General features: G+C 29.0%; 2 protein-coding genes across 4 annotated transcripts in view; both read right to left on the bottom strand.

Moving 5' to 3' along the window:
* Positions 1-3,864, bottom strand: part of LOC145243081 (protocadherin Fat 4-like) — a 69,317-nt gene extending 65,453 nt beyond the window's left edge. The window contains exons 1-2 of the mRNA XM_080106182.1: positions 1,447-3,864; positions 923-1,085 (exon numbers count right to left, since the gene is read on the bottom strand). Of these exons, the coding sequence (XP_079962308.1) occupies positions 923-1,085; positions 1,447-3,819 (2,536 nt within the window). The 5' untranslated portion in view covers positions 3,820-3,864. The remainder of the gene's footprint in view (positions 1-922; positions 1,086-1,446) is intronic.
* Positions 3,865-7,376: 3,512 nt separating this feature from the next.
* The window catches only part of LOC145242955 (protocadherin gamma-C4-like), a 14,599-nt gene continuing 6,220 nt past the window's right edge, over positions 7,377-15,755 (bottom strand). The window contains exons 2-4 of one of the 3 annotated variants that reach the window (XM_080106068.1): positions 15,248-15,755; positions 10,213-10,253; positions 9,429-9,566 (exon numbers count right to left, since the gene is read on the bottom strand). The exon at positions 15,248-15,755 is cut by the window's right edge and continues 1,941 nt beyond it. In XM_080106068.1, coding sequence (XP_079962194.1) covers positions 10,245-10,253; positions 15,248-15,755 — 517 coding nt within the window. In that variant the 3' untranslated portion in view covers positions 9,429-9,566; positions 10,213-10,244. Of the gene's footprint in view, positions 8,149-9,280; positions 9,567-10,212; positions 10,254-15,247 lie in introns of those variants that run through there. The other 2 variants (XM_080106067.1, XM_080106066.1) reach the window with 2 other exon arrangements.

Here is a 15,755-nt window from a genome sequence, read left to right as displayed (position 1 = left end):
TTTTATGTTTAAGAGGGCTATAAACAATATTATAAATATTTTTATTTAATTCTTATCCACCTACACATGTTTTATCTTTTTTCAGGAAGCATTGGCGTGGAGGATAACTGCTTTGTTGGTTGTACAATTTGTAGCCCAAATTAATATATATAGAGATGAAAATATATTTATGTGAATTAAGTTACACAGAGGTTTCCATAATTCATCCCAGTAAAGAATTGATAGGCTAAAATGGATGGAATTTGTGTCAAATAGGTAACCTTATTTTAAGATCTACCTGCTTAAAATAGTTTTTCTATTTTAGGTGTTGGTTTAGTTTTTAAAATTATTTTTTTTATTTTTCTTATGTATTGTAAAGTAAAATTTATTTCATGTATACAATTGTTTTTTATATCACTTCTACAGTTTAATAGGTTTTGGGTGTCTTTAATATCTAGAATTTCAAATAACTCATTCAGACATAATCTACATAGATTGTTAACACATTGAAAAAAGGTCACCTATAGTTCGACATAATACAAAACAAAAGAAGTGGAAGTAAAGTCAGCTGAACTTATGATTGAGAGAAACCTACCATTGGCTAATAAAAACATAAAATCTTCGGAGATAATAACATTGAATCTTATTGGTTAATAAACTACACACCATATGGATATATAAAAACAATTGGTAACACAAATTCCATGCATTTTAATCTCAGCATTCCTCATGGGGATAAAACGCAGAAGCATCTGTGCTGCTTAATTAGTTTCATAACTTATTATCTAGCTCTATTCATGTATTGAACACTGCTGTACAAAATATTAAAAATTGATACACAGTATATTATATAGCCACTTATAAAATTTTATGTGGATACGTGAATAATAATAATGATAATAATAATATATAATTTAAGAGAATTATTATAAGAAAATCTCACCCAATCCTCCTTCAGAAGGCTGTCTTGTATTTTCTTCCCATCTTTGTTGATCGTCATTGTTAGAAAATTTTTGAGATCTTTTACTGTTATCATCTTGTGTTTGATGAGTCTTTTTCCTGTTTCTTTCATTACCAGGAGGCAATGCCACATCCTGAAAATACATCTAACATAAATAAAACGCAATTGAATGTATATCAATAATACAATCTCCTTATATGTTTTATACATAATAATTAAGTAAAACTTAATAGCAGAATAATAATACTAATGCTAATGTATCATGTATCATATTTCCTCCAAACAATAAACAAAAGTAAAATACAGTTAAATATATACAGCTTTTTTTTTAAATATATATTTGAAATTATTAGAAAGCTTAAAAACAGAATGTTCATTAATTCTGATGAGATGAAGTACGTTGATAAAGATCATATCAACCTATTCACATTAGGTACAAGGTGACTATAAAACCAAAACAAATCACATATATGCAAATGCAAATATAAAATAAATAATAATCTCACCTGTGAAACAGAGTCTGCAGGTAGCTGTGGTTTTGGTGCACTTGAGTAAGGATGGGTTTGCATTCTGGGTGTTGGTGGTTGACTGCCTCTTCTCATATCAGCTGCATCACTTGTAGGAAGAGCAACATTAGACCAAGGATTGGCTGGATAAGGAGGACTTATCAAATGTCTCTGACCACTACTCACATATCCGCCTTCTGCTACTGGAACACTTCGAGGATTGCAACAGCGAAGGATACACACTGAGATTGAAGCTGTAATGATCACAGCTATTGTCACTGCTACAGACACAATGATAATTGCTGAAGTCAGGTGGATCTTGTTATCTTTTTTGATGTTAACAGCATTTAACATTTCCGATGTCTTGTTGCTTACGGTCAGAGTCAAATATACAGTAGTTCTGGCTGATAGAACTGGACTACCACTGTCCTTCACTAGAAACTCCAGCTCATATGAGCCAGCATCTTGTTGACTTAGCACATGAGTTGAACATAACAAACCAGTGTACTGGTTGATGCTGAATATCTGTTTGCTATTGCCTCTGATTATTTCATATTTTAGAAATGCATTCTCTTGACTGTCACTGTCTGATGCCTTTATCTGGCTGATGTTCTTTGTATGATGCGGGTAATATGTTACATCCATATTATAAGGATTAACACTGGGAAATGTGAAATATGGAGCATTATCATTTTCATCTCTCACCTTAACAATCACATTCACTGTGTTATTCAATGATGGACTTCCTTTGTCTTTTACAAACACTTCAAAATTATAAGTATCTTGAAACTCATGGTCTAAAGACATAATTGAAGAGATTAATCCATTTTCAGTGATTCGAAATGGTACAAATTGTTTATTGGTGCTCACTAAAGAAAAAGACAGTTTACCTCCAAGTCCCAAGTCTGGATCTGTGGCATTGATTGTGCCAATAGGAATTTTCGATCTCTGGTTTTCATCAATGAAGAATTTAAATAATTGTTTAGAAAATTGTGGCTGTTCATCATTCACATCCATCACTTGGACTGAAAATCTGCTTTCACTTTCAAGAGGAGGATTTCCTTTATCCTCACAACTGATCCTAATGTCATGGTGATCTTCACTCTCTCTGTCCACTGGTTTCTTTACAATTACTTGATATTTCTTTGTATCCAGACTTTGTAGTTGAAACTTATTATGATCAAGAGTACAAGTAACCTTTCCATTTTGATCAGCATCCTCATCAGTAACTTTCACATAGGCAATAAAACTTCCAACCTTAATATCTTCAGAAATATCAACTGTATTTCCTTTCGACGCAGATCCAAAATTTACATCAATTACTGGAGCACTGTTCTGTTCATTGATCACATTTACTTGAACCATGGCCAGAGAGCTTAATGGAGGATTGCCTCCATCAGAAGCTTTTACATAAAGTTTATATTTCAGTTTTTGCCCAGTTGTAAATGTTTTCACTAGAAAAATTTCTCCAGTTTCTGAATTTAAATCAAAATGAGTTTTAGCAATGTCTGATGTTTTTGAACTGAAACTGTATAAAATCTTGCCATTTTCTCCAGAATCTAAATCTTTTGCAGATAAAGTAGTAATAGGCAAAGCAGCATCAGGCTTATTTTTGATTGAAATGTTATAAACGTTTTGAGAAAATACTGGAAAATTATCATTCACATCTGATACAGCGATATGAACATTCAGAATACTTTCTTTTGGGGGAGATCCTCCATCTTTTGCAATCACTTCAATATTATAAGTACTTTTACTTTCTCTATCAAGTTTTTTTTCAAGGTTTATCGCTAATTGTGATGTTCCATCAACACTTTTTGAGATAAATAAAGAGAAATATTTATTTTCTCTCTCATTTACAAGATAAGTAATCTGGGAATTAATAGTTCCAACATCTCGATCAAATGCATTTGGAATTAAACGTTTTGACCCTTGTGTAGATTCTTCTGAAAATTCTATGTTTACTTGTTTATCTGGGAACTCAGGTTGATGGTCATTGACGTCTTTGATGATAACTTTGATTTCTAATAATTTAATGAATGTGGATGCTTTTTTCACAGCAACATCAACCATTTGAAAACATTCCACATTATAAGTACAAAGTGATTCAGCATCCAATGTTTGTGCAGTGTACAGTTTTCCTGTATTTTTTGAGACACGGAATAATTTCGAATTTCCATTAGTACCTTTACGTAATTGACTGAATGTTATTTGCTTTTGTTCATTGAGTGTTACATCATCCATTAGATGAGTATCTGCAACAATGTCACCCAAATAAGTATTTGGACTCTTTCCTTCTTCCACATAGTATGTGAGGTCAACACACATGCAAATATGCAAAACTGTCAGATGCAGATATAATTGTATCAACATTATCCCACAGTTAAAAAATAGGTTAATATTTATATATTTCTGAAATACAAAAGGAAAATAATTGTTACAGTGTTGTTTCTGTAAGTAACATCACTTTACTCATAATTCCATTTTTTCTTGTTACTTTGAATTCAATTTATTTTGTATGTTCATATTACACCAGCCAGACAAAGATTTAGCAATAATTTAATATTATAATTGTTTGATATGTACTTGTGTCTTCAAAATAATTTTAATAATATTTCTGATAAAAATTCTTTTCACACTTATATAATATAAAATACATTGCACACTGGGCAAGAATTTCTAGCATATTCTCAATATTATTTGTATTCCTTCTCTGGACGAAGTTCATTATTTCTTTTCAAATTGAGGAACTGAAGAATCATTTAGAGTTACTTCCCTTGCCTTATTAAATCTATGTACATACTGTATATGCACAAAAGGATAAGATATTTATTTTATAATGATTCTTGTCTTTTATGAATGAGAGACGCTTATAGGTATAAAAACATTCATTTAAAAATATCAATTTTTTTAATACTTATATAATAAAATAATGTGATTTAATAACAATGTAGTTTTATAATATGTAACAATACATAAATTGATCAGTGGCTAGCAAAAGGAGAATTGTATGAAGAGAAATATGAAGGTAGAACTGATGTATAACAAAATCATAATGAATTTCTTATTACTCTGTAGCAAACAAGCATCCTATTACAAAATAAAATCTTCATACATTCTCATCAGTCGAGTGTAAAAACTTGTCTATGCAACAAGTTTAAATAAATTATTTGTAAAAAATTCTTCAGATTACTGTTGATTAAACATAAAATTTTTAAGACTGCTCTCCTCATTTTAATATATGTTGTTTTTACAAAATTCAATGCATTTCAGGCTCTACATAAACAAGTCAGTTATTTTAATATATTGTTAATAGTTGAAAAATAAAGAATAAATTACTTTTTTTTTCATCCTTCAAAATTTGAAAGTAATTTAAACTGCAAAATAGAAAGTAATTTCTCACTTAAAAATTCTTTGAAAATTCTCATGTATTAAAACATTGAACATTTTGAAAGTTATTTAGACTCAATAATGTTATAAATAGAAAAATAAGATTTATAGTTTTATATAACAATCTGGCTTAATTAATAATGTAATGACCAAATTATACCATAATAAATATATTTAATTTGGAAAATTCTATTAAGAATATAAATTGGTTAAAAACCAAACACTATAGCTAAAAAGAAAATACAAAAATAAAATAGATTGTTTCTATTTGAAATTCCTGATAAATATATAAGTATGAAGAGTACAATGGCTAAAATTTTGTAAACATAATTCAAATGTTGCTAATAGTCTAAAACATGTAAATGAAAAACTGTAATTTTCAAGTAAATTCAGAATTAAATATAAATATTTGTATTAAAAATATGTATCTTAACAAAACTTTTGAAAGGTTTCAATGACTTTAGTTAACTTTTACTCTTTGAGCTCTTTCATGCAAACCAATATTTGCCATCAAGAGAAAGCAAATAAATAGCTTCGAGTAAGTTATATAAATCCTAAATTTGAGTAAATTAGAAATAACAAACATCAAACAAAGAATATTTAAATATTTTAGGTCTAAAACTAAAAATGCAAGATGCAATGATTAAAAATTAAACATTCATGAATAGAAAGATATTTGTATTAAAGAAATAGTTTAATAAATGAATAAGTATCACAGGAAAAAGATTTATAAATAACATTCTTATAAATAACCATTTCAAATGTTTAGATAGTGTCTATTTGTAACACTACATATTGAGCACGTTTGAAATAATGTAAACAATTTGTTTTTTTAATAAGTGTAATTCTAAACAAGCACCGTTTTGTTTATAGGAGTTAATCCTGTGAATCTTATTGCATTTACATAATGCTGCTCAATAACTAGTAAACCTGTATATTTACTATGTATCTTTAATAAATATTGCCAATAAAGTTTGCCAAAATATGTATAAAGAAAAATTTACTTTATATATATTTTAATTTAAAATTATATTCTCCAAATGATTAGCTTAAATGCTAAAATCTAATAAAAAGTATTAATATAATAAGAATTTTATCTTCATATATAAATATATAGACAAAATATTGTTATAAATGTACTTCCTCATAGATTTATCATGTTAGATTGCAAAAAAAGGACATAAAAATATATTATAAACAAATAAAATAAATTCCTTTTTTTTTTAAACTCCATGAAAAACAATAGTTATAAAGCTAATCATTTTTGAAGTAGGGTATTTTCATATTTCAGTAAGTAAGAAATTTTATTACAGTGATATTAGCAATCTCCTTTAGAAAATTTTACATTATTAGTTCTTATGTGTAAATGTTATCATTTAACATGGTTGGTTTTCCTCTATTTATTCACACTATACATATAATTAAAGAAAAAGAAAATATTAATTCTTAAAATGTCTAATTCTTTAAGATTATAATTCACAGTTAACAATGGAAATTAAACATGATTCACAGAAATATTTTCAGTATAAGATACAACGATTTTACTATAGGAAGAAGGCATTTTAAAACATGCAATATAAATAAACACACACACATATATATATATATGAATAATCAAGCAAAAATGTATAATGTTTTAAATGCTATATTAAATTATGCTATATGAAATTATATAAAAGGTAACCTCTGGTTAAATACAGTCTGGAACATTTCATAGTTTAGAAAACAAATTTAAGCATGGAATCTAGAAAAAATTTTAAATAGCTAAACAACGTAATTTTGTCAAACAAAAGCTTCTTCATGAAATTTTACTTTATATGAATAATGACATCTATTGAAGAAACAAAATGAAATATTCTTGGATTTTGATAACTCTTTCATAAAAAAATCATAGATATAGAAAAAATTTAAATAATCTTACCTTTTTGAGGAAATCTGTAGGGTAGCAAACAGCAAAAACAGTAAATCCAGAGAGAGAGAGAGAGAGAGAGAGAGAGAGAGAGGGAGAGAGAGAGAGAGAGAGAGAGAGCTGCAGCTGCTACTATATAACATCCCAGAGTGTTTCTTTGTTTAGTTCATATGAGAGGGAAGCAAGTCCTACTTCATTTGTTGTATTTGTAATGGCCGCTGCTCTGTCAAAAAACGGCTTAGCAAATGTGTAGAGTGTAAATACTGAGATTTTAACACTAAAATCTTTTTTCACTTTTTTATTCTTAAATTCATACAATAATTACAAATATATTTCACAACATTTAATAATTATGAATAGTTTGAAAGGCAAGCAAGTGTTGTTATTTAAGATGTTTTTTTTTCATCCATTTACACACACTATATATTAATATAATTAAAAAAAAGTAAAATGGCTTTGATCTAATCTATAATATTTATGCTTAATGATTTTGTTTGAATCAATTGTATCTTAATTAAAGTAGAATTTATTGATGATATCATACAAAAATGAATAGTTACTTCAATAAATTATGAAAAAAATGTGTAGATACGAACCAAGCAAATGTAAAATATCAAACAAAAATGTAAAATTAATAATTATCAAGTTTTATTCCCCAAAATTGTATTTGGCAATTCATTTGGTGTACATATATATTTTTTTAAATACAGAAACAAATACAATTTGTATAACATAAAATACCACTTAGAAAAACAGACAAAATTATACGTGAATATAAATACATGGTTTGGAGTCTTTGGAAAACAACATATAAACAAATTTACTTACATTTACTTTTTACATCATATCCAGAAATAAATGATGAGAATAAATTTATCCACAAACTAAAAGTCTTCATTTTAATCAATTAAAATGTCTAAATCATAATTTAGAATTTTAAATACATTTTATTAATATTCTTAAATAAAAATTGTTGAATATTTTCAAAGATGACATTTAAAATATTTTTAACAAATTTTTGGAATGATAAAAATTTTCTGATGTCATCTAAACATTTAAAAGAACATTTTTCTGTTTCACATTTTGTTATAAATTGAGTTACCTTATAAGTATTGTTTATATGAATGACATTTAAGTGGGCACAGGTGGCAGAGGTCTGTTGATGGAGGACTGACTACCACTTGTAGGTACATTCCTTGATTGTAATTGTCTATTAGAAGCACTATTACTATTGGCATCTGTATGGGGACTGTTTTCATTCATGTAGGGTGTATAAAAGCCTCTAGCTACAATTGTGGTATCACTAGGGTAACTGACAGTCTGTTGCAAGGGCTTCATCTCAGTGGTCTGCTGTTGTTCGCTTTGGGATGGAGAGGAATTGCAATATTGTGATCGATAAATATCTGTAAAATATAAATTTAATTTAGATTACTAAATGCTTACTATATACATCATCTAAAATATTTAAAACATTAAAATATTTCTCCTTTCAAATAAAATAAAATTGGCAGTATTCTCATAAAAATTTATCTTATACTAACAGGAAAACTCAGCATTAGCTAAGATTGAAAAAAAAAAAAATATACTGTCTTGCACCTGACCCATAACAAGCTATTACCCTTTTCTTTTTTTTTTTTTTAGGTTTTATAATATTCAATTTTAAGGATGTAACCAAAGGATGTACTCAGCATTGATTAAGTGGAATAAGGTACAGTGACATTGATTGAAATACATTTCAGTAAATTTATAGGTTTTAATCATCTTGAGACACACTGAGCATGTCCTGAGAATAAACGAGAACCACTACACACTTTTCTTCCTAGCCCTAATTTCCTTATTAACATTTCAATTCTTTCTTCATTTTTATGTTATAAATAAGATTAAAATAATGTAAAATATCATAGTTCCTTTTTATGGATGCCATCTGCCAATGCAAACCCCACAACAAAGTTATACTCCCCTTATAAAAAAATTCTCCATAGCCCGACAAATTATCACAAAGTCTGAGCTTTGAATGCATCTTTTCTCCATAACGTAACAAATATTTGCAAAGTCCAGCTTTTGAATGCGTATTTAAAATTATTCACAGCATGACGAATTTTCACTTTGACTTTTGAATGTGCATTTAACATTCAACTGAATTGTATTTTAATATATTCCATTTTACAATGACAATTTTAAAAACAATTCAATTGAATCGTATTGCTAATGCCAATTAAAAAAACTTCAACCACATCTTAATTTGCATATGTCCCCTTTTCGTTTCCTATCAGTCGGGTTTCGAGTTTGAGTGTCAGTGACTTTTTACAATATGCATACGCCACCTTTGGATGCTTGTTTCTATGATTGTTGTCACACCCCTTTAATTAAAATAAAATATACTTATTCAAATACCTTGGGTAATGTAGTTTCAGAATATATAAGGTTATATATAGATTTAGTAATAATCTGTGTTAATACATTTTAAGAATACATAAAATTGATATCATTAAAATTGAGAACAAATTTAGCATGAATTTTCACATTAAAAAAAAATACAAAATTCTTAAAAAATGAAAGGAAAGTCTGATTTGTCTGTTTGACCCTTTTAATAAAGTACCAAGAAATATGCAATATTAATTGTATATTTCTTTTTTCTTTCTTTCTTTTCTTACTTGCCTGACATATCTTCTGTTTGTCTTGTTTCTACATCACTCCAACCTTGTCCATTATCAATGACAGAAGATTTTGCAGAACTTCTATTGGAATAGTTTTGTGGCCTCTCTATTCTTTTCTTATTTCTGTTACTACCAGGAGGCAAAGCTATGTCTTGAATATACATCTGATAGAAGAAAATGGAGGAAGATATTTTATTCATAAAATAAACTTTCAAAGAGTAATCAGTTACAAATAGAGATTTGGTATCTGTCTGTCTGAAACTGAAACTATACCTTTACTTTTATTAACTGTACTATTGTATCATCTTTTAATGATCAATTCAGTTTACTTTACTATTTCAGATTTATGCATTACTAGCAGGGAGACCTGACGTTGTCTGGGATTGAATAATGATCAACAAATATTTCACAGTCCTATATTTTTATTGTTATTGAAATCCGTGAAATCACCTGAGAGGAAGCTTCACATGTCTCCATGCAGTAACTTAGTCCAAAATATATGTTATTCTACATTGCACTCTAGAGAACCTACGGTTTCTTTTATAAAATTATTTTATACAAGCTTCTTTCCAGTTAACAAAAAAAAAAAAGAACATTAAGGAATTTATGTGCAGGGTTTCAATCTACAGACCACATCATGCAAAAATAAAAACAAAAAAAAAACATGTAAATTTCAAGTCTTATAAAATTCTTTGCAGTTTAAAAAAAAAGAAAATTAAGAAATTTACTGTGGAGTTTGAACCTACAGACCACGTCATGCAAAAAAAAAAAAAAAACAACAAAAAAAAAAAAAACACGCTGTCAACTTACCCACAGTAAAATATTCATGGCCCATTGTTCTGTCATTGTTGCTAAGCGACAACATGGAAAAAATGACTTTACCGATGATAGATAAATTAAAATAATGTTTTTGATTATCGATTATCAGTAATCAGGGGGGTATTCTGAGACAAAACTTAACTAAGATCACTCCCAGACTTATACATTATAGTTCTGTAAATTTAAAAGAAAATCTGTTCAGCCGTTTTGGAGTCTATAAGGAACAAACTCTCTCTCTCTCTCTCTCACACACACACACACACACACACACACACACACACACACACACACACACAAAGTTGCATTTATATAATTGGAGAGATCTTTAAATGCTCAAATGGGATAAGCAGTATCTGTTCTATTGTTTATCATCTTGCCCCTTTTGTTCCAGATCATGTGCCTCCAGTCTGACATTGCGCAGCTACTTCCAAAAACACAGAGGAGTTGAGTTGCCAAAATGAAACATCTTCTTCGAACATGACAGACTAACCATATTATCCTTCATGCCATTACCTCTTCTTTGGGGTGGGGATAACATACGTCAACAAAAAATTGTTACGATTTTCTGCTCATTAGCAAATTCAATGGTTGCATTACATATATACTAGCAAAAAGATGTGATTAGAGGGAACATATTTTTGATAGTTTTAATAATGTTCAAATACAACAGGAAAACTCATAGTAATCCAAATGCAAAGAAATTAAATATAATACAGTCCTGGTCAAAATCATAAGACCACTTAAGAAAGTAAGCGTTTACACATATTATCGAATTTTTAATCAAACAAATGGTTGAAACCATTGCCAAAAGGGAAAATATGATGGAAAAAAAATGAAATCTGCTTCATTCGGAACCTTAACCCTGATCTAATAATTATTTAAAAAAAACAAAACATTTTCACCTGGTCAAAAAAAATTTAATTTATCTAACAAAAGGCAATTATAAATTACTGAAAAGGGTCTAAGTATTTAGTATAGCCTTCATTATTACGAATTACTTAAAAAATTCTCTTCAGCATGCTTGCGACTAAGTTTTTTATCAGTTGCGAATGAATTTTATCCCATGTACTGAAAACTGAATCAGAAAATTCCTTTATCGAATCATACTGGGTTCCATCCTTGAACACTTCTTTTGCCATCCATCCCCAAAGATTTTCAATGGGATTAAGGTCCGGAGAACATGCTGGATGATCTAACAATTCTATATTATTTGAAAAGAAGTATTCTCGTGCTTGTCGAGAAGTGTGTATCGCAGTGTTGTCTTGCTGGAAAATCTAATTTCTTCCACACAGACGTGGACCTTCAGTCCTGATAGAAGCATTTTCAAGCATTGAAATGTACTTCAATGATGTTTGCCGGCCTTTCACTACTTGCAACTTTAGGGTCCCAGCTGAGGAGAAAGCATCCCAGATCATTAAAGACCCTCCTCCACTATGCCGAGTTGAAAAAGTCTCTTTGGGCAAATTTGTATCATGCTAATAGTGTTGAAATCCATCTGGACCATCTAGATTAAACTTTTTCTCATTGGAGAAAATTACATTTTCCCACTTCTCTTCATCCCAAGTCTGGTATTTGGCGGCATATTTAAGTCGGTTAGTTTTGTGCTGTTCAAGAAGACATGGTTTCTGCAGTCGCTTTAAATGATCGAAACCCTTCATTTTCAGATGCCTTGTGATGTTTTTAGGACTACATTCTGGTGCTGTTTGGCTTTTCAATTGACTTCAGCTCATACTGGAGTTTTTTTTAAACTTCTGATACGGCGATCCAGTGATGGGGTTATTTTTTTTGGTCGACCTGGACTCTTTTTGTGCCCATATTGATCTGGATTTCTTAAAAAATTTGTAATGACCGTTTTGCTACAATTCACTTCGTTTGCAATGGATCTATAGGAGAGTCCACCCCTATTAAGCTCAAAGATCCTTCCTCTCTCAAACTCTGATAATGGTTTCCCTTTTGCCATTTATAATTTAGTAAGATGCTTTTTATCCACTAACAAGTTGCTTTTAGTAACATAGAAAGCTTTTCATATTCATTTTTCCAAACTAGCCGATTTTATTAAAGTGGTCTTATCATTTTAACCAGGTGAAAATGTTTGTTTTTAAAAAATAATTATTAGATCAGGGTTAAGGTTTCGAATAAAGCAGATTTAATTTTTTTCCATCATATTTTCCCTTTTGGCAATGGTTTCAACCATTTGTTTGATTAAAAATTCAATATTATGCGTAAACGCTTACTTTCTAAAGTGGTCATGATTTTGACCAGGACTGTATATATACTACTAAAATGATGACGACGACAACGATGATGATGATGATGATTGTTGTTGTTGTTGTCGTCGTCATCGTTGTCTCCCATGAACATTTTTCATGAATGTCTTAGATGATGACAAAATGGGTGAATGATATACATAATGGGTAAATTATAAAAGAAGTAGTCGGATGTGGCAAATGAAAAAAAAATAATTAACAAAGAGAGGTTTTGTTTTTTTGTTTTACAGCATATCAAACCTTCTCAGGTTATTTAATGGAAAATAAGGTTATTTTAGTAAAAGTTTTTATGCTTCAAGTTCTTTATATCTTCAAATATTTATTCATGGTGTTTGGTTTTTGTAGATGAAAATTGTTATTTTTGTTTTTGGCTTTGCAGAGCATGATTGAGTTTGACAAAAGGAAAGGAAAAATAAAACAATTACATTAATGTTTAGTGCATTTTTTATCAAGAAGCTTAATCTGGTAGCACCAGAAGAGAGTAAAGAAAAGAGGGCAAAGAGGTAATGGGGAATAGAAGAACAGAAAGTGTCTAATATAATATAACAAGAGAGTTTCATAAATTAATGTATATGTTTGTTTGAAAATAGTAACAGCAGTCATATTGTGCATAGTTTGTTTGAAAGCAGTAGTAGCCTTAAGTAGTGGCTTCTGCTGATCTATTTAATACAAACACTCTGCAGTGTGAATATATCTGTTCTTATTCTTTTTAAATCAGTAGCAGCTATCAGTTTGAATTTTCAAATATTTATGAAAACCTAATAGAAAATTTTAAAATACTGCATAATATATATATATATATATATATATATATATATATATATATATATATATATTGAAAATACTGCATAATATACATATATATTGAATGAAAGGGATATCGTCTCCGAAACGATTGTACATATCAATTTGATTTTATTATGTTTCACCCTATGAAAACTTGATTTATAATTTCACAGTTATTAATCTTTCACTCTTTCTGTCTGTCTGTCTGTCTGTCTGTCTGTCTCTCTCTCTCTCTCTCTCTATATATATATATATATAAAACAAATACTTACCCAAATGCATTACAAATGGTTTAGTAAAATAGTAATTTTACAAAATGTAGTTATTACAGAATATTAAATATGGTATCTTTTTAAATACAGTATGATAACGTTTTCACATTAATCATATAATTATACAGTAAATATTTCAGTTAAAAATCTAACAACTGTGTGAGCTAATATATTCACTGATCTACAATTTTAATATGAATAAAACAATTAAAAATAAATGTTTATAGAGAAGGTAAGTAATCTATTTTTAACACACTCATAGTAAAAACGATCTCACCAATACATATACAAATAAGTACCATACTAAAAAATAACAGGATAAATAAAAATCATTTCAATAGGTTTATCAATTCATGAAAAAATATTTAAAAGTTACATTAAGATAAAGATGATATAAAAATACATTTGATTAAAAGATAACCTACCTGGTGTTATCTGAGAGTCTTTATTTTAATTCAATTTTTTTCTAACAATGCTTTTTTTACTAAATTATTAAAAAGAAATGGATTTTTAAAGTGAATTTTATTGTTTGATCATTTAAATTATGAATTTCCTGATTATACTGACATGCAGAAGTTCAAGTGTAATGTGAACAGACATCCTGCTGCTCAGGTCTCAAGCTTGTATCCTTGTACATATGATCCCAAATAGTAACCCTTACATCCAAGTGATACTGTGCCTTGTTTGGGGTGAATAAGAGTAAAAAATAAGAAAAAATTGAACCAAATTTTAACCAACTTTGTTATGGTAATGTTATTTATAATTTCTATTGATAAAATTATTGAACGGAAATAACTTTCAAAACATTCAATTGTTTAATAGATGAGGCTTTGCTAAAATATTTTAATCCAGAAATGACATTTTTAATGTTTTCAAATTCCTTTAAAATTTTTCAAGCTCATAAAGTAATTTAATAATTTTTGAAAAACTATTTATAATAGCTTAAATGGCTGACGTGTTTATAAATAAACAGAAAAGCATTCTAATGGATATAATTTCATAATTAAATTATTATTTTATATAGGATTGTAAAATTTTAGTTCATTTTGAAGTATTGCATGTTTGATTACAATATATATATATATATATATATATATATATATATATATATATATATATATATATATATATATATGATTAATAGTAAACGAATAGAAAATGATTAATTGAATGCCATTTACTCAGAAGACCGATACACAGACACAACTGAAACTTAATGAAGTTATTGCAGCATGTTAGATAGATAATTTTTATTTAGAAATGTGTAGCAAGCCAATAAGTATGCTTATCAATGAATTAAAAAATGAAATTACACTGTTTGAATGACAAACCTTTTGACATTCTTTTAGTTTTTACATTACATTTCTGCCTTTGCTAAGGATCGAATATAAAGCGGCAAGTTAACTTGCACACTTTTACTAACTACAGAGGCATCTTAAACATGAGTCTTTGAGATGAGGCTACTTGAGTTCTAGATAAGGCACATGCAGAATACTAAAGTATGAAATCGCCAACATGATAATAAAAACCAAAGATGATAAAACCAGTTAGAGATTGTAAATAACAAAAGAAATCAGTTTTAGAAAACATATCTGGAAATCTTGAAGAAATGAATGAGAAAATGATCTTTCCTACCACTAAAAAACTGTTCTCGATTCAAGCAAAAAATAAAAAAATAAATACAAAAACGAAAAAACTTACGCGTGATACAGAATCTGGGGCTGGTTGTGGTTTTGGTGCTTGAGATGACAGCATTTGTTGAGCACTTGAGTAAGGATGGGTTTGCATTCTGGGTGTTGGTGGTTGACTGCTTCTTCTCATATCAACTGCATCACTTGTAGGAAGAGCAACATTAGACCAAGGATTGGCTGGGTAAGGAGGACTTATCAAATGTCTCTGACCACTACTCACATATCTGTCTTCTGCTACTGGAACACTTCGAGGATTGCAACAGCGAAGGATACACACTGAGATTGAAGCTGTAATGATCACAGCTATTGTCACTGCTACAGACACAATGATAATTGCTGAAGTCAGGTGGATCTTGTTATCTTTTTTGATGTTAACAGCATTTAACATTTCTGATGTCTTGTTGCTTACGGTCAGTGTCAAATATACAGTAGTTCTGGCTGATAGAACTGGACTACCACTGTCCTTCACTAGAAACTCCAGCTCATATGAGCCAGCATCTTGTTGGCTTAGGACATGA

The sequence above is a fragment of the Euprymna scolopes genome, chromosome 21, assembly GCF_053919585.1.
Source record: "Euprymna scolopes isolate OS-2025 chromosome 21, ASM5391958v1, whole genome shotgun sequence".
Taxonomy (NCBI): domain Eukaryota; kingdom Metazoa; phylum Mollusca; class Cephalopoda; order Sepiida; family Sepiolidae; genus Euprymna; species Euprymna scolopes.
Note: the sequence above shows the minus strand (reverse complement) of the source record. Positions and strands in the feature narration are given on the sequence as shown.